The sequence below is a fragment of the Lichenostomus cassidix genome, chromosome 20 (assembly GCF_008360975.1).
Source record: "Lichenostomus cassidix isolate B80296 chromosome 20, HeHo_3.0, whole genome shotgun sequence".
Classification (NCBI taxonomy): Eukaryota; Metazoa; Chordata; class Aves; order Passeriformes; family Meliphagidae; genus Lichenostomus; species Lichenostomus cassidix.
The window spans coordinates 13,524,277-13,551,567 of NC_139500.1; the positions used below are offsets into that span (position 1 = coordinate 13,524,277).

A 27,291-nucleotide genomic window follows, 5' to 3' on the forward strand; every position below is an offset into this window, starting at 1 on the left:
GCTGTAATGCCACTCTTTGTGCTGTCGTAGTACAACAAAGATTCAAGCCTTTGTGGGAGATGTTAAATGTTTCAACATGGTAACTGCACCTTAGATTTGCAGTATATTTTGATTTTCTAGTACCATAGTGATTGCTTTCAGATGGAAGCTGGAGTTACAACCCTATTATACATACTCACTAAATTTAATAGATTTGCAGTGACAAAGGATTTGGTGCTAAAGGGATTGGAGAGTTAATGTGGCTGTAGCAGTTTGATTGCATTGAGAATGGTGAAATTTTATAAGTTGCTAGAGAACCTCTAAAGGGCAGAAGGCGTGATGGGGATGTCTGTTTCAAAATCATGTAGTCTCTGTTGAGAAACACAAAGCTGTGGTGCAGGGAGGGTGTGAGGGAGCAGGAGGCCTGGTGTTGTGTAGGGCACTGAGCAGCAGGACTTGACCCTTGGTGCTGCAAAAACTGGGTTCAAGCATAAGCTTTTTCCTTAGTGCACAGCAGGAGCAGAAGGGATGAGGGAGAGTGCGTATGGCTGGGATAAGGTAAGGGCCAGCAGTGGAAGGAGAAATAACCCCAGATGATACCAAGCTGAGGTAGGGGAGATGCTTCATCAGGCTCCAGATGAGGTGTTCTCCATCTCCAGGCGAGTCTTTCCATTTCCACCCACCAGACAAGCAGCTCACCTTTTTTGTGTTTTGTCTTGACACTGTTACGGATTCTGCTGTGCCCTCTGGAGCAGGTCACTAATGTTCTTCAGCAGGAGCCACCCATTAGTTGCAGATAACTGAGCGTTTCAGCCATGTACACAGTGTGTTCCTGCATGGAGAGCTAGAGATTTAGCTCAAGACGATGAAGACACCTCAGATTATCTTGTGTCCTGGTTAATTAGAGTGATGCTGCTGGAGTTTAAAGTTAATCTAAGCTTTGAATTATGCAGAAGGAGAGTAGTGGAAACCTTCTGGAGGTCCAGGAGCTGGAGATTTTTCTCAGTCCATTGGTCACTGAGAATCATTTTCCATCCAGTGAAACAGCATCCCACCTGCATGCTGAATGGCACATCTAAAATTGCTGCTCTAGTAACCAAAAAGTGAAATAAGTACAGAATTTGTCATGTATGTGTCACAGCCCAGAGGCTGTAACAAAGCAAATAACCCATCTTTATGTATTTGGGGAAAAATAAAGGCAACCAGCGCATGTCACAGTGCTGTTGGTTTGAGAGCTAGGGTGAGGGAGGGAGGCACAGCTCATGAGAGCCACTGTCTTGGAACTGAGACCTGTTGTCTGCTTCTCCAGCTTGCATGAGTGCCCTGAAGCACAGCCCTACACAAGGCTTTGGATAGGATTTGTATGAAAATAGAAAAGTACAGGAGATGAATGATACCTTGTCTAAATTAATTTGTGTAAACCAATAATTTGGGACAGGAAGTTGCTTATGCTCCATTGCATATGTGGGAGCCCAGTCTTTAGGTCTGATGTATGAAAGGGAATCATCTAGTTACTCTACAAAAAGATGCATGCTATTGAATTCTCCATGTCCTAAGCAAATCATTTTAATTTTATAATTGTTATTGTTTTGAAAATCAAATTACCTACTAGGACCACGCAGCTGGTGTAAGATTTTGTTTCTCATTGTGGTTTCTGTGTGGTGCTCACAGAGACTGAGTTAAGCCTCTGTTCTGCATTTACAGAATTCCAGAATGGTTTGGGCTGGTGGAGACCTTAAAGACCATCTTATTCCAGCCCCCTGCCATGCATGGTGAAGTGTTCCTTCAAAGGGTTTTTTGGGAATTCTCTTCCCATCCCTGCAAGAATGCATTGCTCTCCAGTTCTGCTGCATCCACATTTTTTACCAGAAGGTCCTAAGCTGCTTACATGGTTCTTAATGGCAGTAGTGACAGTAAATAACACTTGAAATTTGATTTTTCTAAAAGCCCAGAACAGTTCAAAATAAACTACAAGTTTTTTTTACAGTAAGGAAACTTTCAGCATAATCTTGATTTTAACTAAAGCTGTACCTACTTCTGTTGTATGAAGATTAGTTTTTTAGTCAGGGAAAACGATCTCTTTGCTACTGGGTGTCTCTTGTCAAAGAATTACTTTTAAGCTGTTTGTTTTGGCTTTAATCCTTTCTTCATCCTATATGTAGTTCCAGAATTCTGAAAGCTTCACTGAGATTTCCTAGGCATTTAGTGGATATAAGAAGGAATAATATTGCAGAAGGTGCAGTTTTCAGTCAAACCTTAGTTCAGTACTGATGATCATAAGAATTTCTGAGCTGGCTGCTTAGGAAGCCCTGTGAGAATCTGATGATAAAGGAGCACCTGTGGGGTGTGTCAGCCCAGAAAGGTGTGGTAGTGGTTAAATTCAGGTTTAAGTAAAAAGCTTGTTGTAACACAGTACACAGATTTCTACTTGAAAAGGCATTTTTCATAACTTTTGAAGGCAAGATCAAATACAGTCTCTTGTCAAGATGCTCCTGATTTTAAATAGCATCTCATTTTGTTTGCTGATTGCATTGGTGGATCGTGGTGGAAAGTTATGTACTGCAAAGCTCTGTCAGTATTCACAGTGTGCTTCTTCCAAATGGAAATATCCTTAACATGGGAAATTACGAACTCAGCTAATGGGAATTGATTGACCAAATATTGTGCTGTGTAGGCTGCAGCTTCCAAGACAATTGCTGATTCCCCGTTCCCTTGTGCCTGGCAGCTGCCTTGTTTTGCATCTCAGCTGCTGAAATGGGTAATTTCTGTATGGCTAACTTAGCTGCTTATTCTGGAGTTATCATCTTGCTTTTTAGAGCAGTCCTGAGCTTCTCAGCAGTCAAATTCAGTTGGAATAAAACTGAATGGCTTAGCTGAGGCGTGTCAATAGCAGCTTGGCATGAGTCGTGGGCTTTCAGCAAACTTCATGAAACTTTAACAAATTGATGTTTCATTAAACCTGCTGTCAGAGTACATCAGGATATCACTGCAAAGAGTTGTGTGTTTTATAACAAGCTGTAATTTTACCCTTGTTGGAAACATTCGGATTTCAGTGTTTTATGCTTGAGGGGTTGTGAGAGTGCAGCAGACCAGTGTGAGGAGTAGTGACCAGTTCTATGTCAGTGTGCATGAACAAAGCCTACCTTGCTGGAGACTGACTTGGTTTGTTTTCTTGGTGTTTGGCAAAGCATCAGCTCTAAACAAAACTCTTGCTATAGCTGGAACACTTTGCAGGGCTGTTTCTGTGATTCCTTGGGGTCTACTAAGGTGTATGCTCAGTCTCCAAGTCTGTGTCAAATAACTTAATGTAGTGAAAGTTGGAGTTAATGAACCAACGTTGGTTGCTTATTTTCCTTAATCAAATTTGGTTTCATCCCATATGCACAATGGGAATGGAGACAGCAGCAGGTATTTTTTTCTTCTGCTTCCTATAGCCCAGGTTGACCATCCTCAGTTTCTCACTGGGTCTTGCTAGGGCAGCTTGTCTTTCCCAGTCCTTCCTTGGAGCAGTTGGGTGTTGTGGTGAGGGACACTCAGAAGAGACAACTGGCAGAACAAAAACCCTTCCGATCCTTGTATCATGGGGTTCAGAGGATTTTTCCTCCCTCCAATTCCCCACCCTTTAGCCAAAATCACCCTCACCCTGCTGGGCTAAGGCACAGGTACTCTGCATGGGGACTGGCTGCTTCCATGGAACCTTGGAGGCTTCCTTAAAAACAGGTTTTACAAGGCCTGGCCTTTCCCATGAAGTCTTGGCCTGATGTTGGAGGTAACCAGCTAGTTTGTTACAGGACTCAGTTTTAGGCCATGAAACATCATTTTATTAAAAGGGTGAAAAAGTAGAACTAATGCAGTATCTGCTGTAGAAAGTGAAAATATATTTTCATTTTGGCTTGCACAACAATGTTAAAATTTCCTGTTTCAGATTTTGGTTTTGCTCCTCAGCTTGGTGTCATGGTATTTAGGCAGGTGCATATAGCTAGAAACAGGCCACTGCTTGTGATTTAGTCATCAGGCCTTTGACTTGGTGCTACACTTCTTGAGTTACTAAAAAATACAAGAAGATACAAGAGGTTGAAAAATGTTAGGTGACTATTAAAAGTGCTGTAGAGCATATATGATCTGATTTTATGTAAATCCTCTTTCCTTCTCTCCAAGCTGCTGGATTGGCAGGAGCGCAAAAGCTATGGCACAATAAGGCTTTCAAATCAATTTTGCTTTGTTGTCTGGATGGAAGACAACAAATCTCTGCTTTGTCCTTCTGAGTCTTCTCCCTTCTGCTTCCCCCGTTTGTTTTTGGGCAGTCCCCTTTCCACTGGTGACCAGGCAAGCATGTAAGCAGAAAATCTCCTTGAGAACTGTCGCTGGGCTGTGCCTATAAATCCCGTTGATTTGAGGGGCGGTGTTTTGTTGTCCCAAAGCCATTTAGCTTTACTGCTGTGTTTTTATGATCCCAGGAGCTGGAGTGCAGTTTGGTGAACCCATGACCAGGAGCAGGGCCTGTGCTGGCCACCTGCAGCAACAATGTCTGTCTGAGGTGGTCCTGATGAGCTTGGAAAGTGTTTCTGGAATGAGCTTAACCTGAGCCGGTTTACGTACCTGCTCAGGATGAGCTGAGGGACATCCTGGCTGTGCTGGTTCCTCTGTCCTGAAGATTAGTTTAATCTAGATGAGTTTGTCCTAAGACTTAGATAAATACATTATTCTAGACAAAACTTGCCCCATTTAGAAGAATAAAATGCCATTTCCAACTAAAGGAAGTATTTCATTTTCTGCCTGTAATGAAAGGTTGATTTTTCAAGTTCCTCAGGTTTTGCTGTTCAAATCTGAATATAGTAACATGTGCTTTTTACATTGCTGAGGAGAACATTTGACTTGGTGCAAAACTGTATATTAAACAATTGAGCTATTTACTGTGATGTTGAGTGTTTCTGCTACTTTGCGTCATTGTCTGATGAAATGTGATGGTTTTCTTTCAGGATTCCATATTTGAGAGTTGCTCTTTAACCATGTTTGGCAGTCTGGAATTACCTGAAGTCCTGTTGCACGCCACAAAATACTGAAGTTGTGAAATTTGTTTTGGTAGGTAAAATAAGCCTATGATGCATCTGAATATCTCGTTTTTATACATTCTCCCCCTGCCTGTCCCCACTGCTGTGTGTGTTTGCAGGACTGGGCTGGCTCCAGAGCTGACTTCGCACTCTGCCATACAGGGTTAGGGGTATTTGCAATCAGATTTGTGGCTGTTCCCAGACCTTCCTCCCAAGGAGAATGGTTTAAATGCTTTAATGGTGTTATCTATCTAACACCAACATTTGAAATTACTGGAAATATCCCTTGCTGAGTTGTTTTAGAGGAAATTTTAGCGCATGTTTAAGTTTATTTTTAGGTATTCTTTCATATTATAACAGTGATTCTTAGCCTTGTTTAATCTCCATATTGTTATATGACAGTTGCCTAGAATTTGTTTAAAAGTCTTCTTTTTTGTTTATTTTTGTCCCAAACAATGATGTTATTTTAATCTTTGTATCGTAGAATGGTTGTGGGTGTCTGGGTTTATCCATTGCTCAGGTTTAACAAGCCCCATGATCACTATGCTAGGCAACAAATGAAACAGTTGTAGAAGGATAATACACTGTTAACAAATCTCCAGCGTTGTGATCAGTGTTCCTGGGGTTCATAGGTGGTACACTTCAAATGTAGCCAGTGTGACAGTGTATGAGTGCTTGTTACAGGTTAAAAGAAACCATCGTCTCAGCAGCATTCTGGCAATGCTGAACCTCCTCTGCTCCCATCATGAAAATCTCTTTGTGTTTTTCTCACTGGCACCTGAAACAAAGGAAGCAGAAAACATTCAAGTGTATTATCCAAGATATCCTTCTTGATTTTTTTTTTAGTAAGTTGCTTGAAAACTACTTTTCAGTGATAGCAAAAGCAGTTTCTACCCTTTCGAAATTATGTTGCTACTGCTACCCCAGACTTTTCCTCCTCACTCTCAGTTCTGGTTTCCCCAAGGGATTTGGCACCTTATTTCTTTCTCTTCCCTGTTGCAGCTTTAAATAATGGTCAGTGTGAAGATGAGGTCCCTGCTTAGTGCCAGCTTGTGCCATCTGCTACTGAAGGGCATCAATCCATCCTTCCTTCCACTCTCACCCTTTCCAATCTCTTCTGTAATTTGGAAGAGTACTTTTTGAGATGTAGAGCAGCATCTTATTACTTTTTATTTATTGTGGGAGAGTGCATGTTCTGGTGTGACATCAGTTGTGAAAGCATTTATTTTGAATACATATAAACAGCTTGTAAATCAATAGACTGTGGCAGAAAACCTGGGACAGGTGGCCAGACAAAGCCTTGGTTTGGTTTGTGTGCTCTGTGTAGTGCAATCAGCGGGAGAAAGTAAAGCAAGATATTTCAAGTTCTATTTAAGAGACAAAATGGCGTAAGTTTGGATCAGTTGAGCAAATCTTGGGATAAGAATACCAAGATACCAGTTGGGGTTTCTTTTCTTTGTGTTTTCTTTCACTCCAGAGACCAGTACTTCCAGGTACTCCAAAGCCTGCCAGCTTTCCCATGTTCAGCTGCTCCCCAGCTAGTGACAGATTTTGCTCTAATCCTATCTCTCCAGAGGATTGGATTTTCCAAGCCTTGCCCAGCCACGTGGTGCTGGATTTGTTGTGCAGGCTGCCTGTTGCTGTCAGGCTGCTGGTGGGGACAGCACAGGGCACGACAAAATGCCTTGGGGCTCCCTGTGGTGTTCGTGGGACCCAGCTGTCCATCAGCCCAGGTCTCAACTCTGGCATACTGTATCCTGTAGGAATTTTTCCTCTGAAGAGTCTCTATTTTGCACATTTTAGCGGGTCAGTTGTTTTATCCATATGCCAAGCGTGCCTGGGAGCTCCAGGCTCCATCAGCCCAGGGTGTGCCCTGCATCCTTCAGGTTGGACACTGTGGTCTTTATGGGCCATACCCTGCCACCTCCTGTCCCCGTACAACAATGCAGGTGCATTTTGGCCATCTGTCTGTTATTTGGCTCTTTATCCCCACCTCTCTTACTTCAGTTAGGTATTTTCAATAGTTAGACTGTACTGCATAAGACCAACTTTATAATAAAGAAGTGTAACATTGGTTTTGCTGCTGTAGCCAGTTCCAGGCCAGGTTTGAGGCTAAATGGATGGTTGCCATGTGGTGGCACTGGATTTGCTCTGAGTTTCCAGAAACAATTGTATGATGGGAAATACTAATTTGTAAACTCTAAAGGAGCAGGTGCAGGGACAGGAAGGAGGTTGTGTGTGCTTTTTGAAGGGAGGATAACAGTCAGAGACCTTTTTGTGCTGCCGGGTGAGGTGCTTTAGTTCCTGAAGTGTGCTGTGGTTGTGCAGATCAGTTCGGGTGTGGCTCTTACTCATCACAGGGCCTCCATAACCTGCTGGGAGTTCTGGCTTACAGGGATGTTGAATGACCAGCTTTTTACCTGCCTGTGCTTATGCTGAAGGCTTTCTGTGTTTGTGTGGAAGAGTGTTGAGGGAAGGTACCTGCTAATTAAGGCCACATGCTTGCTCAGGGTTTATGGAAGCCAACCCTATAACCATGAGATTACAGAAGTTGTTAGGATACTGTGCAGATAGGATTCATTTGCTCTGACATCGATGGTGTGCTGTGCACTGCCTAAAGAGGAAAATTCTGCGTGTCATTGGTTTCTCCTGTCATAAGTGATCCCTGAGTACAGGAACGGACTAAATTCCGTATGTTTGGGAGGGAGAGAGGGCAGATAGATGTAGCAGAGATCCTTTGAGGAGCATGATGTAAAGAAAAAATGCCAAGGGATCTGAAGCTACATGTGCTGATCCAGGAGGTAAAATGTAAAGCTTGGTCTCGGTTTGTTTTCTTCACTCACAATATTCCTGCAGTCCTGTGATTCTGTGAGTCAAGTGAAACAAGGTCTGTCGTCCTTTGGGATTTAGCAAACTCAATTTTAATACTGTTTACAAAGGGCCATAACTTCAACATGTCCTGTCAGATTTTGGCACATCCAGGTGAGGCTGATGAAATTTGGTCTAAGGTGCAACATTTGCATGAATTATTTAAAAACCATGATTTAAGCAGCCTAGGAGTCTTCTGCACTTTCACAGTTAAGAGGGAGGCTTCAGACACTTCCATGCAAAAAATATTTGAAATGTTTGTGTTCCTGTAGATAAATTTTTGTTTCTTTGATGTTATGGATTGTCAGGTGTACTCATGTTTCTTGCTGCAGATGCAACACCCCATCACCTCCAAAGAGTTGCACTTTTTCAACATGTAAGAGTCTGTATTTTGAGCTGAGGTTTCTCTCCCTGAAAAGTTTACTCAAGATTTTCAGGCAAATAATGTTCTATGTAGTTTTCATCAAAATATAGTGCTTATATTTCACAGGATGCTTGCCTCATTCCTTGCACAGAATGGCTGTGCTTAGTCATTAAAAAAGCCATTTGTGTAGGACTCCCAGCTCCTCTCTCCCTGGAGTCAGCCGATGTGGAATGAAAGATGTAGGAATGCAGAAGGAGAAGGAGTGCTCTCCTGGTTGGTGTAAAACCACTTGGGTAATGACATTCCCTGTCCAAGAAATTGTGTGAAAATCAGTTAAAACATCTTTTCACAGATTCCTATTAATTGTGATTCTCATTTTCTGGGCACCTGACGTGAAACGGAAGAGTTTGATTTAATGGAGGTGCCAACCACTCAGAGGTGGAATTTATATACAGCACCAAGCAGCAAGGAATCTGGGGGGAAAAAAGGGAAGATTTAATTGTCTTTGTGTTCATCTGGTAATGAATTTTTTAAATCTATGTCTCTATTGCCCATCTGTAAAATTTCCACAGGAATAGTAGGTATATTAAAGCACTATGGAAATAGATCAGAGCCTTTGAAACATTTAATTTATTTTCTGATGCAGAACTGCAGAAGAGCTTGTGAGACAAAATTAGCTCAGTTTTGAATCTGAGATTTGAGGATGAAGGCTGGTGCTGCAGGATGAGAAAGTAATTCAGTATAAAACTGGGGATTACTCCTTTGTGCCTGTGTTGGATTATTTCTGTGTTGGATTGCCTGATGTGGGGTAGGGTTGCAAGGGAGAAAAAAACCTGTATTTTGTAAATATAGGGAGTGTATGTGTAGAGATCTGACCAAAAGCTGAGGGGATTTTGTGACTTCCAAGTCCCTAATTTTTCCTGTGTAACGCTGTCCCCTCAGCAGTGTTATGTGAGTGGGCAAAGAGTGTAGAGCTGAATCTGTGCTTGTCTAACATTGTGAGGTTTTTTATTAGAAAAGGCTGTTTTCTGGCCATTTCTGGCCAGTATCTGCAGCTCACTTTTAATCTCAAAGTTGGCGTTTTAATTTATGTTGGAAACTTGAACCTCTGCCAAAACCCCAATCTGTATCCTATTCAGGGGTATGTTGTCCTGAGCTAAACCTTCTGGGTGGGTTGTGCCAAATACCCACAGCGTTGGAGTTATGAGGTCTTGACAGTCGTGGCTGGTGAATGGATTTGGTTTTGACAGTGGTGGTCAGGAACAGGTCCCGTTTTGTCTGTTTCTACAGATGGTTTGAATCTTTTAGCAATGCTTGCAAAGTGCTGAGTGTTTGAACAGATGTCTCACCTGGAAAGGGTAGTGCCATTGCCCTCATGATGGAGTGGGCAAATGTGTATCTTAACATTGGTGGTGTCCACGGTAGGTTTAGGGATAATTTTGTCATAGATTGTAGTTCTGTAGCAGCTTAGATAAATGTGTCATAATGTCAAAATTCATTGCAAAGTTTAGACATTTTATTAAGCAAAATCCATCAGGTGCGGGACTTGACTTAGTGAATTCATTCTTATCTGGGTGTGATGTGGGGGCATGGGAAGAATTGTGGGTTGTGACAGGAGGAGCAGATTTCAGGTTGTTATGTGCATAAGCAGCTGAAAACACCTAAATCTTTATAAACTTTAAGAAAGTAGGCATAGTATGCCTGAGATTTCCCTGGCTGTGAGTAAAATCTTTCTCAAGTGTCACATTTCTCCTGGTAAAAATGTCTTGTGGCTTTCCTATTGCTTTGCACCTATTGCACCTGCAGTCTCTAAAACTACATTTGGAGGGTCTTCCTATCATTCTGTAATTCAGCTTTTGCTATGAGCTTTATAGTTCCTGGCAGTCAAGCAATGCTTGTCCCCTCTATGATATAGAGATGAATATAATTATTTTTCCTCTGATTTTTTATCTTCTACCTTGCATTCTACCCATCTGTCTTTTAGATCATCTGAAATACTTCTCAAGTCACGTGCAGCAAGATTCCATCAGAAAACCCCTTCTGTTTGTCCTCGTGGAGGAACAGCTTGGACACTGCCATGGCCACTGTTTTCAGCCTCACACAGTTGGTCTCACAGAGCCCAGCACTGGGTCACCAGGTAGGTTTTTCTGTCAATGACCAAATGTGCCATTGAAAGCAGTTGTTCATGTCTTTACACTATTATTATATGTATTATAATTCTTTTTTTCCCTTCCAAGCATCACCTTGACGTCTGACAGGCTCCCATTGTTGGAAACAATGGTTTTGGATGATCTCCCTAACTTAAAAGATACATGTGCCTCCTTGTACTCCTCAGCTATGGAAGACTTAGAAGTGGATTTTGATTCAGGGCTGGAGGAAGATGAACTGAAGCAGGAGGCTGCTCCTGGGGATTCCACAATCTTTGTAGCATTTAAAGGAAATATAAGTGACAGAGACTTTGAGCAGAAGCTGGATACCATACTGGAGAATGTGCTTGGCCTTTTACACATGGGTAATGTACCTTATCATTTTTCAGCTGTCCTTAAAATGCTTATTTAGGTAGTCAGGGTATTTGCACGAAAATTAGATTATATTGGGTTTGAGCTACTTAGTTTGTAATGATATTTGTTGGGGTTATTCTTAGTGAATTTGTGAGCTGTTCTTCTCAGAAATGCAGGCTACAAGTGTCTGCAGTTGTTTTGTTGTTTAAAATTGATTGATTTAGCAAGTTCATTCATTCCTCTTCAGTTCCCACATTTTGACTGGGTTTTTTGTCCTTCATGTTCCTTCATTACACATAACTGTGTTGTATGAAAGTGAAGCCAGGCTTGTCCACTCAGGAGATGTGTTTTGCTGCCCAAATGATCCAATTTAAACTACTGCAGTTTATCTGAGAATGGGTTCACTCTCAAGTACCTGTGATGTTACTGCCCTTCTGCTGACCTACCCTACCTGATTGATTGATTGATTGACTGATTTGTGTTGGGGTATGGGGAGTGCCCTCACATACCCATGAATGCCCACCCAGCTCTGGGGACAGCTACATGGAAAGGGAGTGGTAACAGGCTTTTTGGGACATCTTTTACCAGCGTGGAAAAAGATATGGAAAAATACATTTGTCCACTGTCTGAGCATCCTTGCAAAAGGCCTTATGCTAGTTAGGTAGCCTTGATTGTTTTCTTTAACAGTGTCAAACACCTTTTGAGAAAAATATCGCATTACTTCTGAATGATCAAACGCAATTTCTTAGTCACTTTATTCCTTTCTATTTTGTTCATGTAGTCAGCTGGCATCCGTTTATTGCGTCCTTGCTGTTGTTGCTTAGGGAGATAAAAAAGCTGGGATAAGACAAAAATACTATGAGGAAATATCACAGTTTTGAGCTACAGCTTACAAACAGTTGGAAGTAGATGTAAACTAACAGATAGTTTACTGGTGTGAAGGGATGTGTCTAATACCGCAGATGAATTGTGTACTTTTTGAATGGAAATAAAATCAGTTTATAACTGCACAGAGTCACCTTTGTTATAAAGACGCATCTGCATGCTGAGTCTGTTAGAAATATTAATGCCAAGATCAATAAACCTGACTCAGACCTCAGCTGAGAAAGCAAATTTTTTTAAATCATTGTCAAATTAATTTGAAAACTATCCATGTGTGAAGTTATTTTAACTGATTCAGAGCAAATTAGGATATTCAGAATGTGGAGATAGTAAATAACATGGGGTTATCTTGGCAGATGCAGTGTCTGAAAAATGAGAAACTTGGGTACAAATACATAGAAATACTGAAACTGATAATGCAGTTTTTCTATGTAAAATATCAGAACATTAATAACAGAAAATATGGGACTGTTCAAACCTCCACAAAGGGGGATTAAAAAACTCCTCCTGCCATATTTCCAGCCAAAACCAGGTTTATATGAGGATGAGGATGAATTTAATAATTGCATTAGTGTAGCGGCAGAAGGGGCTTGGTGAATTAGTGGTGAAAAAGAGATTCCTAAATAGGAATGAGATGTTGGCATCCTTAACTGATGTGTTCTTCAGAATCCAAAAGTTAGCAAACATTTAGTAAATCTGAGGTTACAGTGGAGGAGCTGGCTGATGAAAATTTGGATCAATGCTTTCTGTTTTGAGAGGAACTTTCTTCGCAGAAAGATAGAAACTGGAAACTTGTGAAGCTATATTGGGAGTGTGTTTTTAACTATCCTTAACTGCATTTTGTAGCAATCATTCAGGTAGGTGTCACTTTGGATAATGTATCCAAAATAAGTGCCCAACCTTTTTGCTGTTACTTGGAAAACCAGTGATCTATGTAGAAACACTTGTATGTAGAACAGGTTTTCAGAAAACCTGCAAGTAAATATTTTGCATGACTTTGAGAGGCTTTTTGGAAGTGGATTTGACATACTTATTCAGAAAACTAAATAATAAGGTAGAAATCAATGAAATATTGCTAGGACTCTGTTGGCACTGGTTTTGTAAAAACAAAAAATCCCCAAACAAACGAACGAAAAAACAAATCAAAAACCAACCAACCAACCAACCAACCAAAGAAAAAGATGGTTTCACAAACACTGGTAGAGCAAATATTTAAAGATTTTAATTTCTGTAGTCAGGAATCCATCTGGTTCACAAACAAATTTTCTGTATCACAGGGCTGGAGCCCCTCTACTATGGAGCCAGGCTGGGAGAGCTGGGGGTGTTCAGCCTGGAGAAGAGAAGGCTCTAGGGAGACCTTAGAGCCACTTCCAGTGCCTAAAGGGCTCCAAGAGAGCTGGAGAGGGACTTGGGAAGAGAAAGGGAGGGACAGGACAAGGAGGAATGGCCTTAAGCTGAAGGAGTGTAGATTTTAGATGTGATACTGGGAAGAAATTCTTCCCTGTCAGGGTGGGCAGGCCCTGGCACAGGGTGCCCAGAGAAGCTGCAGCTGCTCCATCCCTGGAAGTGTCCACGGCCAGGTTGGACAGGGCTTGGAGCAACCTGGGATAGTGGAAGGTCTCCCTGCCTGTGGCAGGGGGTAGAACTGGATGGGTTTTAAGGTCCCTTCCAACTCAAACCTAATACCTATAATTGCATAAAACTGTTTTATTAGATATTTTCTTATCTTTCCAAAGACTATTTTGATGTTTCAGTAACACTATCAAGTGATTGTCCTGTCTATTGCATTGGTTATCATTTGAGTAGTTTTTTACTGCTGAGTTTTTGGAAAATCCCTGATGTGGCTTGGCAGCATTGGTTGCAGTACACCTGTGTGGGGAAAAATCTCCTGTACCTGAGACTAAGCACTGGCAATTTTCCAGGCCAAGTATTGTGTAATTTTTTCAGCCTTTTAACCAAGTTGTTTCATCATACGTGTTCAGAAACCGCCTTTGCACTGACTCTGACTGTTTTTCTGTTAAGAATCCAACAAGTTAAAAGTGCAGAAGATAGAACCTTGGAACAGTGTCCGTGTCACCTTCAACATCCCCCGGGAAGCTGCCGAGCGACTGCGAATCCTGGCTCAGAACAACAACCAACAGCTCCGAGACCTGGGCATTCTCTCAGTTCAGATTGAAGGTATTTCAGACTGAATCTGCTTCCAAAGCTCAAATTTAAGTAGACTCACAAGGTGTTTTTGTGTACTTGGTTAATGTCACAAAACTTCTAAGTTACTACTTTGGCTTTAATGAGAAAGATAGCTCAAGACTTTTATTCTTTCAAGAATAAAATTTACTACTAATAAAAATGAAAGCTGAAAATGCTCTGGGCGTCAGGAACCCTCCTGAAAAATGTTTTCTCTGTGTGTGGACTAGGAAAGGGTTGGCTGATTTTCTTTCCCTGTGTTTTCATATGAGGCTTTCTTTATGACAAGTTTTCAGTGGATTTCACAGTTACAATATCAATTCTGGCCAATTGTCCACGAGCACCCTTAGGATAAAACTAAGGGCAGGTAATGCTTGTCAAGTAATTTGTTCTTAAAACTGAAATCCAGAAGGGTGGTGTGATGTGTAAGTGTCCTTCTGATGTGTGCAGTGGAGGTGAAGCCTGTTCTTCTTTCCTTGGCATCTCTTAAATGTCCTTTTGCAAATGTCTGAAAGAAAATGTCTTTTTCTGTCTCTTCTGTTCACCCTACCTGTGCACGACTTTAGGGGAAGGTGCTATCAACTTGGCTTTAGCCCAGAGCAGGAGCCAGGATGTGCGGATCAACGGGCCCCTGGAAGCCAGCAGCGCCGTGCGCATGGACACAGGATTCCCCATGCAGGCAGGGCAAGGTAAATCCCCTCAGGGCTTCTTTGTGGAGCTTCAGACATTCAGAAATGTGTTACTGGACTAATGAAACCCCACTGGTTACAGCAACTATTGTTTGCAGAATTCTAATTGCGATTTGAATTAATGTTTGTTCTTGTTCTGTGCTGTCAAACCATGTCCTATGTTATGTAAATAAATTGTTGGCTTAGTTGTGTCCCACAAACATTGGAGTGATTTTGGTGGGCCAGGTGGTTTGGTTTGGGGTATTTTGAGGGTGTGGTGGTTTGGGGTTTTGTTGATTTGTTGGTTAGTTGGTTGGTTTGGGTTTTTTTTACATAAAGCTTATTAAAGCAGATGAGTTGAGTGTAGTGAATTCAGTTTGAAATATGCACAAATTTTCACAGTGTTCTGTTTGGTTCCCTTTTTGGAAATGTGCACAAGCCTTTGTTCAGTGTGCAATAAACTGATTTAGATTAAATCTATTAGAATTATGGGAAGAACAGGACACTGTCATTGTTACTCTCTCTTTTTATTTTCTGATAAATTTTTGAGATCTGATTATAAAGGAGTTTTTGTGGAGATGTGTAGTTTTATTAAGCTATATTTTAAAGCATGGTATATGCATAAAGAATTTTTAACTACAAAATGCAGATTTTATGAAGAGTTTTTACAAAGCAAGCTACTATGTAATTTATTCAAATAGCTGACTCATAAGGCAAAATAAATAACTAATATTTTAGTAAATAAGATTTAAGGCAATTAAACCAGGAGCGCTTTTGGTCAGTTTCTCTAAGATACATTTGTAGCTGTTGATGAGAAGGAATGGAAAGAACACTTCAACTTTGTAGAAACCTGATTAAAGAGTAGTGAAATCTTTGTCCTTAACAAAAAATGTAACACGTTTAAAGAAGGGCTCTACTCTCCACTGTGTTGTTCGGCACCTTCATTTCCTGTCTTCAGGTCAACAACATAACACCAATATAACCAACAGAGCAACAATAGCAAACATTTTATATAACAGCAGCCTGTGGATGTGAAACATTGAATTTTTTTTCTCTTGCAACACCTCGGTTACTTTCTCATTACAGATTTTGCAAAAGTCTGAGTTACATGTACAGCTTTGATACAATATTGTCACTTGGTGCCTTCGGTGACAAGTCAGGCTCACATTAATTCAGGAGTCGGTAGTGTTTCCTTTTATACTCTTTTTAAGACTTTGGTGCTAAAGAAAGAGCTACACCATGACCCAGACTTGTTTATTTGATACCAGGGAATCTGTGTTTTCAGAGAGGTGTGTCCTCGGGTTAGTTCGGACAAATTATTCTTGAAGTCTAAAGAAATATTTTATTGGCAAATATAATTTTTTCTTGATAAAAGAAAAATTCTAAAGTTCTTCTCTATGTAAAAACTGCAAGACTTGATAATTTCTGTTTTTATTTTTTAAGGTTTAATAAGAATGAGCAGTGCTGCAGCTGTCATGATGTCCCAGGGTGGAAATGTGCCCTCCTCTATGGTGGCAAGTGGTGCTAGTGCTGAGCTGCAGCCACGAACACCTCGGCCTTCCTCACAGCCAGGTGGTAAAATTTAGTCATAGTACTGATCTGAAAATGTTCTTGAATTTTGGTTCTTCAGCTCATAGACTTGAGTGTGTACTCATGAGAGTGCTCCAGAATTGTCCTGGAGCATTTTCCCTGCCCTTCTGGGAGCTACTCTTTGTTTGAAAACCTCCCTTCCCCCTTAATCTGTTAAATTTTTTCAAATAATGTGGTTGCGTGATAAGTCACCAGCTTGCCCTGGTATATTGTTCAAATGTGTTAAGCAGTGGCAGTGGTATTTTTGCAGTTGAACTGTTGTGACTGAGCTTTATGTTTTGTTGAAGGTAAGAGAAGGATTAATTCAATGAGGCAGGAATGTTTCTGGTGCTCTTTCCCCCCCCTCTTTTCAGGAAGGGTAGATAGACTGGAAGTTTAAGGATTGGGGGTCTCGTGGTTGTGAATTTTTACAATTTATTCTTCACAGGTTCCCCAGGGAAGTGGTCATGGCACCAAGCTTGACAGAGTTCAGGGAGTGTCTGGATGGACCACCAGTCCTGTGGTTTGATTTTAGGTGGTCCTGCCAGGAGCAGAGATTTGGACTCAATGGTCCTTCCAGCTGAGATATTCTGTGATTCTGCAGTTCTCAGTGTATTGAAGGCTCACATTAGGTGAGCAGCTGTGGAGCTGCTGTGCTTTATTTTAGAGGGTATAAATTGATAAGACGTGGCTTCTCTGGAGCATGAATTTTTATGGAGTAAGCAAATGCAAGCTAGCAATTTAGCCTTTCTTGTTTTGCGATGCATTTTGTCTACAGTAGGTTATTTTTTTTCTTAATTTTCTTTGCTATTTTAATAGATGCAATGGACCCACTCTTATCTGGGCTAAATATCCAGCAGCAAAATCATCCATCTGGATCTTTAGCTCCCCAGCTCCATTCAATGCAGTCAGTTCCTGTAAACAGGCAGATGAACTCAGCCAACTTTCAGCAGCTGCAGCAGCAGCAGTTGCAGAATCGGCCTCCCCAGCCACATCAGCAGCCACAGCAGGGTATTCGACCTTCATTCACTTCACCAGCACAGGTTCCAGTTCCCCCTGGCTGGAACCAGCTTCCTTCTGGAGCACTTCAGCCTCCTCCAACCCAGGGAACATTGGGTACATTGACAGTAAACCAGGGCTGGAAAAAGGCCCCGTTGCCTGGACAAATGCAGCAGCAACTTCAAGCAAGACCATCTCTAGCAACAGTACAAACTCCTACTCATCCTCCACCTCCATATCCTTTTGGAAGCCAGCAAGCGTCCCAGGCTCACTCAAACTTTCCCCAAATGAGCAATCCTGGCCAGTTTACTGCTCCTCAAATGAAAAGCCTTCAGGGAGGCCCTTCACGCGTTCCTACACCACTACAACAACCCCACCTGACCAACAAGTCTCCTGCTTCTTCACCCTCCTCCTTCCAGCAGGGCTCTCCTGCCTCATCTCCAACTGTTAACCAGACGCAGCAGCAGCTTGGACCAAGGCCTTCCCAGAGTAGCACACTTCCCCAGGGATTCCAGCAGCCTGTCAGTTCTCCTAGTCGTAATCCTATGGTGCAACAGGGGAATGTACCCCCCAACTTCATGGTGATGCAGCAGCAAAACCAAGGTCCACAAGGTTTACACCCTACTTTAGGAGGTAAGAAGTACTGAGACCTTCTTTTATTTTAAAAAGAAAAGAGACATAAAGTGGCTAGAACTACTGTTACTGTTAGTTTTGAGAAGATCCTTTATGAGACAGAATAAAGACATAGATGAAATATGAGGTGGGTATTGGTGAATGAGCACCAGCATCACTTGGTTCCTACTCTGCCTCTGCCCTGTAGTGTCACAGAGATGTCCCAAGGGTCGGCTCTGGGCTGCTGCAGGGAGGAGTTGCTGTGTGCATTGCTATTGTTACTGCCAGTCGTCCTCTTGACAGCTCTTCTGTTGCCTTTAAGCAAGTTTAGTATGTTCAGAGATGGTCATGGGGTGTTGTTTAGGCTTGGGGTTGAGGAAACAGGGTTTTTTTGAGACAGAGTGCAATAAACATTTTCTTTCTTCAGCTTCCTCTGTCACCATTTACATTTTCTTCTAGAGCAGTTAAGCACTGTTTTGTATCTTCCTTTCTAAGCTGTGGGTGTTTCTTCTTGACCCTGTCTTTGTCACCAGCTTCTTCCCATTTAAATAGGAAAGAGCTATTATTGCCGTGCTGTTGTACTCCCTATCGTAAAATTCAGAGGTTAAGGAATGTTTGAATTTCTTATTTGGCTGTGTTGTCTTTAATTTTCTGTTTGGACCAATCCACTCACATCTTTTCCTTACTACTCCTAGAGTTCTTCTCTAACAAGGAAGGAATTTCTTTTGTCAGTCCCAGGATCTCTTCTGTGTCCTTGGTGTGTTCTTCCCCTAGAGCCCTTGGTGTTTCCATGCAGACTTGTCATGCTTCTCTTTGCTCACTCATTTCTTCATCTTCCTTTTGGATGGCTGCTCTCAGGTCCCATATACATGCTCTTGCTTAAGCCTTTGAAATAATTTCTTTATGTACTTACAAAATATAGACCATCTTCTTTTTCCACCTACACACACATAAATGTATTCTAATTTCTTGCCTTCTCATGCTGTACATCCACAATCTGTCCAAAAACTGTAAGGAATTCCTGTTTCTTGGTCTGCTGATCTGGACAAGCTTCTTGTTTTCACTGTTTGTACCATGAGTGTCATTTGAATTCAGATGAATTGTCTCAGTTTCAAGGTTCTCCTCTTAGGATCTGCCAGTGCTCTACACTTGGTGTATCTTATTTTGTCTCCATTTGGAAGCAGTTATTCATTATTTATCATAGTCACATTTCCCTCCAGTTTTGCCTCACTGGCCCCATGTCCGCATCAGAAATCCTGGCCACGACCTTTAGCCAGTATAATCTCCGTGTTCTCCTTCCTTCCTAAGTAAACCTACTACAGACTAACCCCTGCTTTTTTGAGTTAAAAATGACGCCACAAATAAACTATAAAAATATGTTACTTGGTCTCATTGTAGACCAAATGTGTTTGGTCTCATTGCTATAATCAACAATCCTGCTGTGAGCTGTATCCTCAGCTGATTTTAAAAGACAGGATTCCTTGGTTTCAGCAAAGCTGTGTTGCTCCCACTGCTGAGACTTTTGCCTCATTTCTGTACACGCTCATTCTTTGCTGCAATCTATATGTTAATTTAAGTCATCATCATAGATCTTTCCATTTTTAAGCCACCTTGCATTTAAAGGTTTGGTGTTAATGAATGCATTCAAACACTTTGTATTTCACATAGTCAATTCAGCAAATCAGAATTTATATCAGATTTGGAATAGGGCAAGCTAACACATTCTTTTTTTTTTTTGGTTCAAGCATTCCTATGCGCAAAACTTCCCTCAAAGTTTAGCAGAACTAAAACCAGCGTCCAGTGATGTGGTGTTTCAAGAACATGTGGTGTCTGTTTCTGTATTTGCAGATGTATTTGGTGTTTGACCTGTAGACTTGATGACGTTGAAATATCAATTACAACCTGAGACCAGATAATTAGCACAAGCAATACAATTAATTGTGCAAGAAAGTTGTAACTGTAGAAGTCACATTCTGGCACTGGATCAGAAAATAAAAGGGGATGGTGGGCACTGTTGCTTCTAAGTCTGAGGCATTGTGTGTTTGACAGTGAATTAAAAAGAAGTGGGTTCTCTTAAATCCATCCACACTGCTGCTCACATTGGCAGGTAGAGGCGAGGTTTTTCTTTCCCAGGGCAGCAGTGCTGTTTGGATGTGCCAAACTGTGGGTGTTGTGCCAGATAAGGGCCCAACACAATTCCTTGGTCTTGCAGCACGAATAGCAGTTATATGAATGAGCAGCAGGTCTGGATGTGCAGAACCATGAGGTTCCTCAGACCTCTCTGGGATGAGAGGATACTTTAAGTGTGTGTGCACACAGCAGCACTGATAGGGAGTGTGTGCCTGGTGTCGTACTGTCAGAGTTGGTGAGAGGAGCACATCACTAACAGAAAAGCCAGTTATTTGTGTTTGTGTCCATGGAGTAACTTAAGGTCCTGCTAGGAGCTGAGATGCAGTAGAGCAGAAGCCAACAAACCACGTAACTTTAATTTCTAGTTTCTAAAAAGTAAAACATGGACTTCTCGCCTTCTCTGGGCAGTAGGTTTTGTACTTAAATTACAGTTTGAAATGAATCATAGTAATTCGTTAGACAGAATTATTGCACAGGTAAGAACTCTAAATGTCTTTAGTGGGTTTTGTATTTTGGCAAAAACCACTTTCTGCCTAAACCTGTCATGTGAAAGCACAGACTCAAAGGTATTCTCCAATTATAGGTTTTGTCTGTTTTCCTCCCTGTTTTCCATACTTACTAATCAGAAAATTCTCATGTTCAGGAATGCCCAAGCGGCTCCCCCCGGGGTTCCCTGCAGGCCAGGCTAACCAGAACTTCCTGCAAGGTCAGGTGCCTTCCGCAGCCCCAGGAACACCAGGGAACAGCGGAGCGCCACAGCTGCAAACCAGCCAGAACATGCAGCACACAGGTCTGACTGCAGTGGAGTGTTCCGCAGCTTCTTCCATTTTCTATTTGTAGCACGTGATGCCTTTTCCTGTGTCACATGGATCCCAAACCATTAAACTCTTGCCATTAACAAGGAGCTGCTGGCTGGGGCTACAGCAGCACTCTGGGTGGATGAGGAAAAGGAAAGCATAAGGCTGCTCATGATTCTCAAACAACCCAACTGTTGTTGATGAGGACTGTGGGTCAGGGCTCCTGACAGAAGTAGCTGTTAAGAAATTGAATGGAAGGTAGCACTGAAATTTGGAGGTGAGGGGTAATAAAGATGCAACACAAAATGAACTTCTCCATTAAAAAAAAAAAAGTAATTATCTTAGAAGCAGAATAGCAAAGTAATCTTGTTCTGGCTTGAAAAGATTAATCATTACTTCCTTCAGAAATCTGCTTACAGTGTGAAAATGAAATCTTTAGTTCACAAATGTCTCCATTTAACAATTCAGTTACTAGTCTTTTGGCTGGATTGCAGATACCCTGATACTGTCATTTCATCAGTAATCTGTGTGCATTTGTTCTTTAACCCATTATAAAATAACCTCAGGGTTTGAACCTTATTTTGGTTAGGCATTATTCTGCTGAGTTATGGACAATTTTCAAATTTAGGTGCAGGTAACAACTAAAATTAAATTTCTGTTCTGTCTTCTGCAGTGGGTACAAGGGCAGTACCAGTCCGAGTGCTTATTTTGAGATGTATGGTGTTCTAACAACTAATGTGTATCTATTACATCAGATGTTGCATCCCAGAACTGCAAATATGAGATATTCCAGTTAACTGGAAAAGGGAGGAAAGTTGGAACGCTCAACATTAAAAGGTGTGAAACCTCTTTCATCACTCCAGTTAGTTTCTTACTGGTATTTTCGTTTTATTTTCTTAAGGTGGCCAAGGATCTGGACCTCCTCAAACTCAGATGCAAGCAGCACATGGCCCACCAAATATGATGCAGACCAATCTAATGGGACTTCATGGAAATATGAACAACCAGCAGGCTGGTGCTAGTGGGGTGCCACAGGTTAACATGGGAAACATCCAGGGACAGCCTCAGCAAGGACCACAGTCCCAGCTTGTGGGGATGCATCCGCAGATCGTATCCTCTCAAGGACAGATGGTGAACATTCAGGCTCAGGGATCTCTGAACCCTCAAAACCAGATGATACTTTCTAGAACTCAGCTCATGCCACAAGGCCAAATGATGGTGACTCCACAAAACCAAAATCTTGGTCCCTCTCCCCAAAGGATGACCCCACCCAAACAGATGATGCCCCAACAAGGACAGCAGATGATGTCCACACACAATCAGATGATGGGACCTCAGGGCCAGGTCTTGCTGCAGCAAAATTCAATGATGGAACAGATGATGACCACTCAGATGCAAGGAAATAAACAGCCTTTTAATACTCAAAACCAGTCCAATGTTATGACGGGGCCAGCTCAACTGATGAGAGGACCAACCCCAAACATGCAAGGAAATATGGTGCAGTTCACTGGGCAGATGATGGCACAGCAAGGCCCCGTGAATGGGAATCCTTCTCAGGTGATGGGAATTCAAGGGCAAGTTTTAAGACCCGCTGGACCCGGTCCTCACATCTCTCAACAACTTGGGGATACTGCTACCACAGCAAACAATGATGTGAACTTGACACAGATGTTACCTGAGGCTCCTGTGCAGCAGCCAAACATGGTGCCTTCTCATATGCAAGGAATGCAAGGAAACAACAATGCTTCAGGGAGTCATTTCTCTGGCCATGGGCTGCCTTTCAGTGCGGGGTTTAGTGGAACTCCCAATGGGAATCAGGTTTCCTGTGGGCAGAATCCCGTGTTTCCTGTCAATAAAGATGTGACGCTCACAAGTCCGCTCTTGGTTAACCTTCTCCAGAGTGATATCTCAGCAGGGCACTTTGGTGTGAACAACAAACAGAATAACCAGAATGCCAGCAAGCCAAAGAAGAAGAAGCCTCCAAGGAAGAAGAAAAATAATCAACAGCTAGAACAAACAACGTAGGTTTAATATTACAGTGGGTTTTTTTAAGGGGCATGAAGAAGCTCCACAGGCACCTTGTTAATATTTTATGAGCAAGTAATGGGTGAGAAAGGACCTGTATTTAATTCATGTTGTAGCAGTTTCCCTCAAGAGTCTGTCATTGGAATGTTTGTTCAAAATTAAAAATAATATGCAAATATCCAAACTCAATTATAAACCAGATTTTACCAGCACTGCTTCTTACCTTTGCTGGGTGAAGGAAGCTTAGCATGTGGCCCATGGTGCTACAGCCCTTGGAAGAGGAGGCTGCCTTTTTTAAGCAGTCTGACAGCTATGATCAAAGGGTGAGAAGTACATTCAGAAGAACTAGAAGCCTCTGTATAACATGTACAGTAGAGATTTGGGGGGGTTGTTTCCTGAATTATGTGCATATCCTGACACATTTCTGGCTGGAATTGAGCTGGACTTCTCTCTTGGTTGCAGCTGCTGTTAGAATTTAGAGGGAGGAGTCTGGTACTTTCTGGGTATGAGGTTAACAAGTCCAAGCAATGCTGATCTTCCTGACCTAGCAGAGATTAGGAAGGAAAAATCTCCACAACCCTTGAGAGGGAGGAGGCCAGTAGAAAAAAATGAAAGATAATGAATGAATGTGTCCTTTTAATGAAAATACAAAATTACAGAATCTCTTCTTCCCTCTTTGGCCAGCATGTTCGTCCTTGGCCAGCTGTTGTGTAACCATTTGCTGTTGACAGTCCACTAACTGCCACCCAGCACAGGGGGGTAGATCCTGCTGCTGTGCCATTATTCAGCTCAAATGGTGAAGGCAGATATGCTTTATCTAATTATGCTGATGCTGCAGATGAGCCCCAAGGGCATTGACAGGAATCCACCTGATGGAACTTCAGGGGATTTTTTTCAATCAGGGAAAACAAGGAAAAATGAAAAAGCTTTGCACAGAAAATTATAACACAGAAATAGCCAAATATCAAAATTAAAACCAAGCAAAAAGGTGGCAATAGCACATTAAGTTCCTGGTGTGGCTCTGGTTCCACCAGTCTGGCCCCTTTAATCTTTATGTCTCTAACCTGAAGTTTATGCTGCCTTTCCTAGGGACACTTGTTCAGTTCAGTGCAAAGAAAAGATGGCATCAAGTACTAAGCAGCTGTTCAGTATTTTAATTTTTCCCTTGGTTATTCAGTGTGTAGCCCTGGCCTGCATTTTCTGCACAGTGTCAAGATTCCTTTGTGAAGATGGAATTCATAATCTCATGGACATTTTAATTGTGGACTGAAACAACTCACAGCATCTATAGCAAGTTATCTTCTGTGGCAATCATCAATTGGCTTAACTAGTACAAAAATAAAATGCAGAAATGCTATAAGGTAAAGCAAAGCATGCTAATTTAATAGGCCTTGGAAAAAAGCTTTTCAAGCCCCTCTTGTATGCAGTCATGGTATGACTTGTCCGGTCCTCACTGCTACTGTGTGATCTCAGATTACAGCTGGAGGAGGACACACTGTGGCCAGATGTGGAAACCTGGGTAAAGTAACTTGGCCAGAACCAAGTGTGTGGCCAGTCTGCAGCTTTGGGGTGACTTACACCAGTTCCTCCAGCCCAAATAGATTCCAATAAAACAATGGTAACCACTGCTGTAGCAAGTGCCTTGCTATGGAAGTGACAGAGGATTCAGGGGGAGCAGATGAGTTGGCACCATCTTCTGAAACAAAAAATCCATTCATTATTAAAGAAAACTCTTCTTAGAATTTTGTTTTCATTGGTCTCACTGATGAGCACCCAGCCTCAGTGTGGCCAGGGAATATCAATAAATGGGTCTATAAAGCTCTTCCTCTGAGCTTACAAAGCCTTACAAGACTATTTGCTTATTAAGAAGTTTTTACAGTAGAAGAGGTCTAAATTACAGCTTTTCTAATGAGCTGTGACAGCTCAATTCCTAAATAAGGCTTTGAATCAGATTTTGGTGTAATTAACAAGGAACCAGAATGTTGTTCTGATATGGATGAGCATTTTGGTTCTACATGGACTGTATAAAATACGTGATCCTTGCAGAAGCACTGAGGAGGGAGCTGCCGTTACAAAAGTTCCTGAGTTTAATCTCCAGCAAAAGAAGGGAGTGAAAGCTGTCTGTAACACCTTCCTGCCTCCCTCGCTTTCAGCTTCCCTCACATCATTAGGCAAACTCAGCATTTTCCTGCCTTGGAATTGGCAGGAATTAAATCTGATTTGGATCACTTTCTCTTACATCAGAAGCAGATAGGATGCTTTTCATCTCAGCTTCCTCTCTGTCATTCTTCCGCAGAAATTTTAGAATTCAGAGTAGCAAACCTTGTGTGGAAATGCAGATAATTTGATCAAAACACTAAAAAGAAATAATTTCTGGGAACTAATAATATAGCAACAAATGTACAGTTAGTAATATGGAATGCAGACTGAGTCGTTGCAATGTAAATAGGGTAAGTGAGCTATTGAAGAGTTTATTCAGCTGAGTCTAAAATAGTTTCAAGGGTTTGCTTAATTGAGCAACTTTGCATTGGAATGAAACCCAGGACATTTTGGTTGTTTAAAAGTGTTTGCATCTGTCTGCTGAACCTGAAGACTGTGGGCAATGGGATGTAAACTGAGGAACAAGATGCTAGTTGAAATGGGATTGTGGAGAAAACAGGTTGGTTAATTCTATTTAATCCATGCACGAACAAGCAGTTGTTTAATGTTCCCCTCTGTACAGACTATGAACACGCTGTGCATTGGCAGAACAGAAGTAATCCACTGTGGAAGGTCATTCCCAGTGCTGCCACTCAGGTTTGCAGTGTTCAGAGCAGGTGGTGACAGCACTGCAGGACAAAGAGGCTTTTCCCGACCAGACTCGAGGGTTTCACTGCAGTTCTGGAGGTGCCAGTCCCCTGGCAGAGCTGGGAAATGCCCTCCCTCAGCAGCAGGGGAGGAGCCTCTTTGGACCGCCAGAGCTGCTGCTCCTGGGCCGGGCTGGCTCTGCCACACCTGGCTATCATTGTATGTTTGCCCTCCTTGTGCTGCAGCTGCCACCTTTTTTGGTTTGGTTGGTTTGGGTTTTCCTGGAGTTCTCTCTCCACTCTGATGAGGGATTTGTATCTGAAAGTTGTACTTCAGAGTGCAGCTGGTGGAGCAGAGGTGCTGCTGATGACAATCCAGACTGTACCTAGCGTGCATTTACTTTTTTATGGTTTTTTTATATCTAGAGCAATAGAAAAGAATAAATACGGAATATTTTTTCCGGAATATTACTTCTGGAATAAATTACGGAAAATCCCTCATACAAACATCTTGTTATTCATATTCTGGTTATTTTTCATGAGTGATGGTTGCTAAACATGCCTGGTGAATTGCACCTGTATTTGATATTCAGTTGATGTTTAAATTTTCCATCAATGACAGAAGCAGCCTTTTCTACCGTAGCTGCTCGTTGCTAGCAAACCACGCTCAGGTCTGTTCTGCTAGATTTGCACAGACCCATGTGGCAGGAGGTGTTTGCTGAGGATGCACTGTGCACCAGGTTTGTTTTCTAGGTTAAACCTGTCTGTGCTGTGATGCTGTGTAACAGCTTTGAGCTGAACTTTAACTGTAGCATTTTTAATCTCCGACCATTGTAAATAAATAGCAAAATTGACAAATTTAAGATTGCATTCACAGTTTTGGGCATTCTTTCAGTTCATGTGGCTGGCACCTGCACCAAAGGCTGCAGCTTCTCTGGGTGATTTTGCTGCCAGAATTTTTGATTATTCGTGGCTGTTAATATAAGGCTCTGGGGCATATCTCTGCATTTTGCCAGTTTTCATCAAATTTATTGGTGGATGTATGTAAGCCTACACCACCTGCATCACAAGAATTGGTGATGTGATGGATTAGACACAGCATTTCACTCCAGGTGCTTTCCTTGGCAGTACTTGCCCTCAGCAGCAGTGTCTGGAACAGTTCCATGTTTGTCCCATTTTCACCTTTCTTCTCTCTTGTTTGATGGTCTCCCCAGTTTTGACCTATAAAAGTTCAGGGATTTTCAGTCACATGCTGCTTTTTGGAGGTTGATCAGGTAGCTGATAGATCATTAGGACAGGCCAGGGTGTCTCTATGTCAGCTGTATAGGTGCCAGAAACTGTTACTCTCAAGTAAAATTAAAAAGGCTAAATCTCCCCACCTTTGTGTATTTCAAACTCATATTTTGCTGAAAACATTACTTTTGTCCATGGCATTTCTGCATGATTCTGCCTCTCTTTGTTGGCAGTGTACTTTTCTTCATGTCTTAATTTTTCTTTAGGGCTTTTCTTGCATAGATCTCCCCATAGCCTTCATATATTCTTGAAGGTGATAAGCAATTTAGTTCTTCTGCTGTTCATCCCTCTTTATTTTACATCCTCTGACCATATATATTGATAGCTATGGAAACTTGGGGGTTTTTTAAGTCTGTAAAAGCTGTCTTGATATAGTGGAAGTATTGGGCATTGAATCTGAACAATTTTAAATTGTCCTAGAGAGTCTCCTGAAGCATCATATTCTTCAGAAGAAGGACTTGGGGGTGCTGGCAGATAAAAAACTGAATGTGACCCAGCAGTGTATACTCACAGCCCAGAAACTCCCTGTGTCCTGGGCTGATCCCCCAGTGTGGATAGCAGGTCTGGGGTGATTCTGCCCCTC

The 27,291-nt window shown here is 41.9% G+C and overlaps 1 protein-coding gene across 9 annotated transcripts in view; it reads left to right on the forward strand.

Moving 5' to 3' along the window:
• NCOA6 (nuclear receptor coactivator 6) overlaps nt 1-27,291 on the forward strand; it is a 44,244-nt gene that overhangs the window by 1,776 nt on the left and 15,177 nt on the right. For 5 of the 9 annotated variants that reach the window (XR_014856044.1, XM_085079468.1, XM_085079465.1 and 2 more), the window contains exons 2-10: nt 4,959-5,061; nt 10,247-10,399; nt 10,500-10,774; nt 13,668-13,823; nt 14,396-14,518; nt 15,941-16,069; nt 16,886-17,698; nt 20,451-20,597; nt 21,506-22,625. Coding sequence is in view for 8 of the 9 variants with exons in the window: in XM_085079468.1 (XP_084935594.1) it covers nt 10,540-10,774; nt 13,668-13,823; nt 14,396-14,518; nt 15,941-16,069; nt 16,886-17,698; nt 20,451-20,597; nt 21,506-22,625 (2,723 nt within the window). In the remaining variant the exon portion in view is untranslated. The remainder of the gene's footprint in view (nt 1-4,958; nt 5,062-10,246; nt 10,400-10,499; nt 10,775-13,667; nt 13,824-14,395; nt 14,519-15,940; nt 16,070-16,885; nt 17,699-20,450; nt 20,598-21,505; nt 22,626-27,291) is intronic. The other 4 variants (XM_085079467.1, XM_085079469.1, XM_085079466.1 and 1 more) reach the window with 4 other exon arrangements.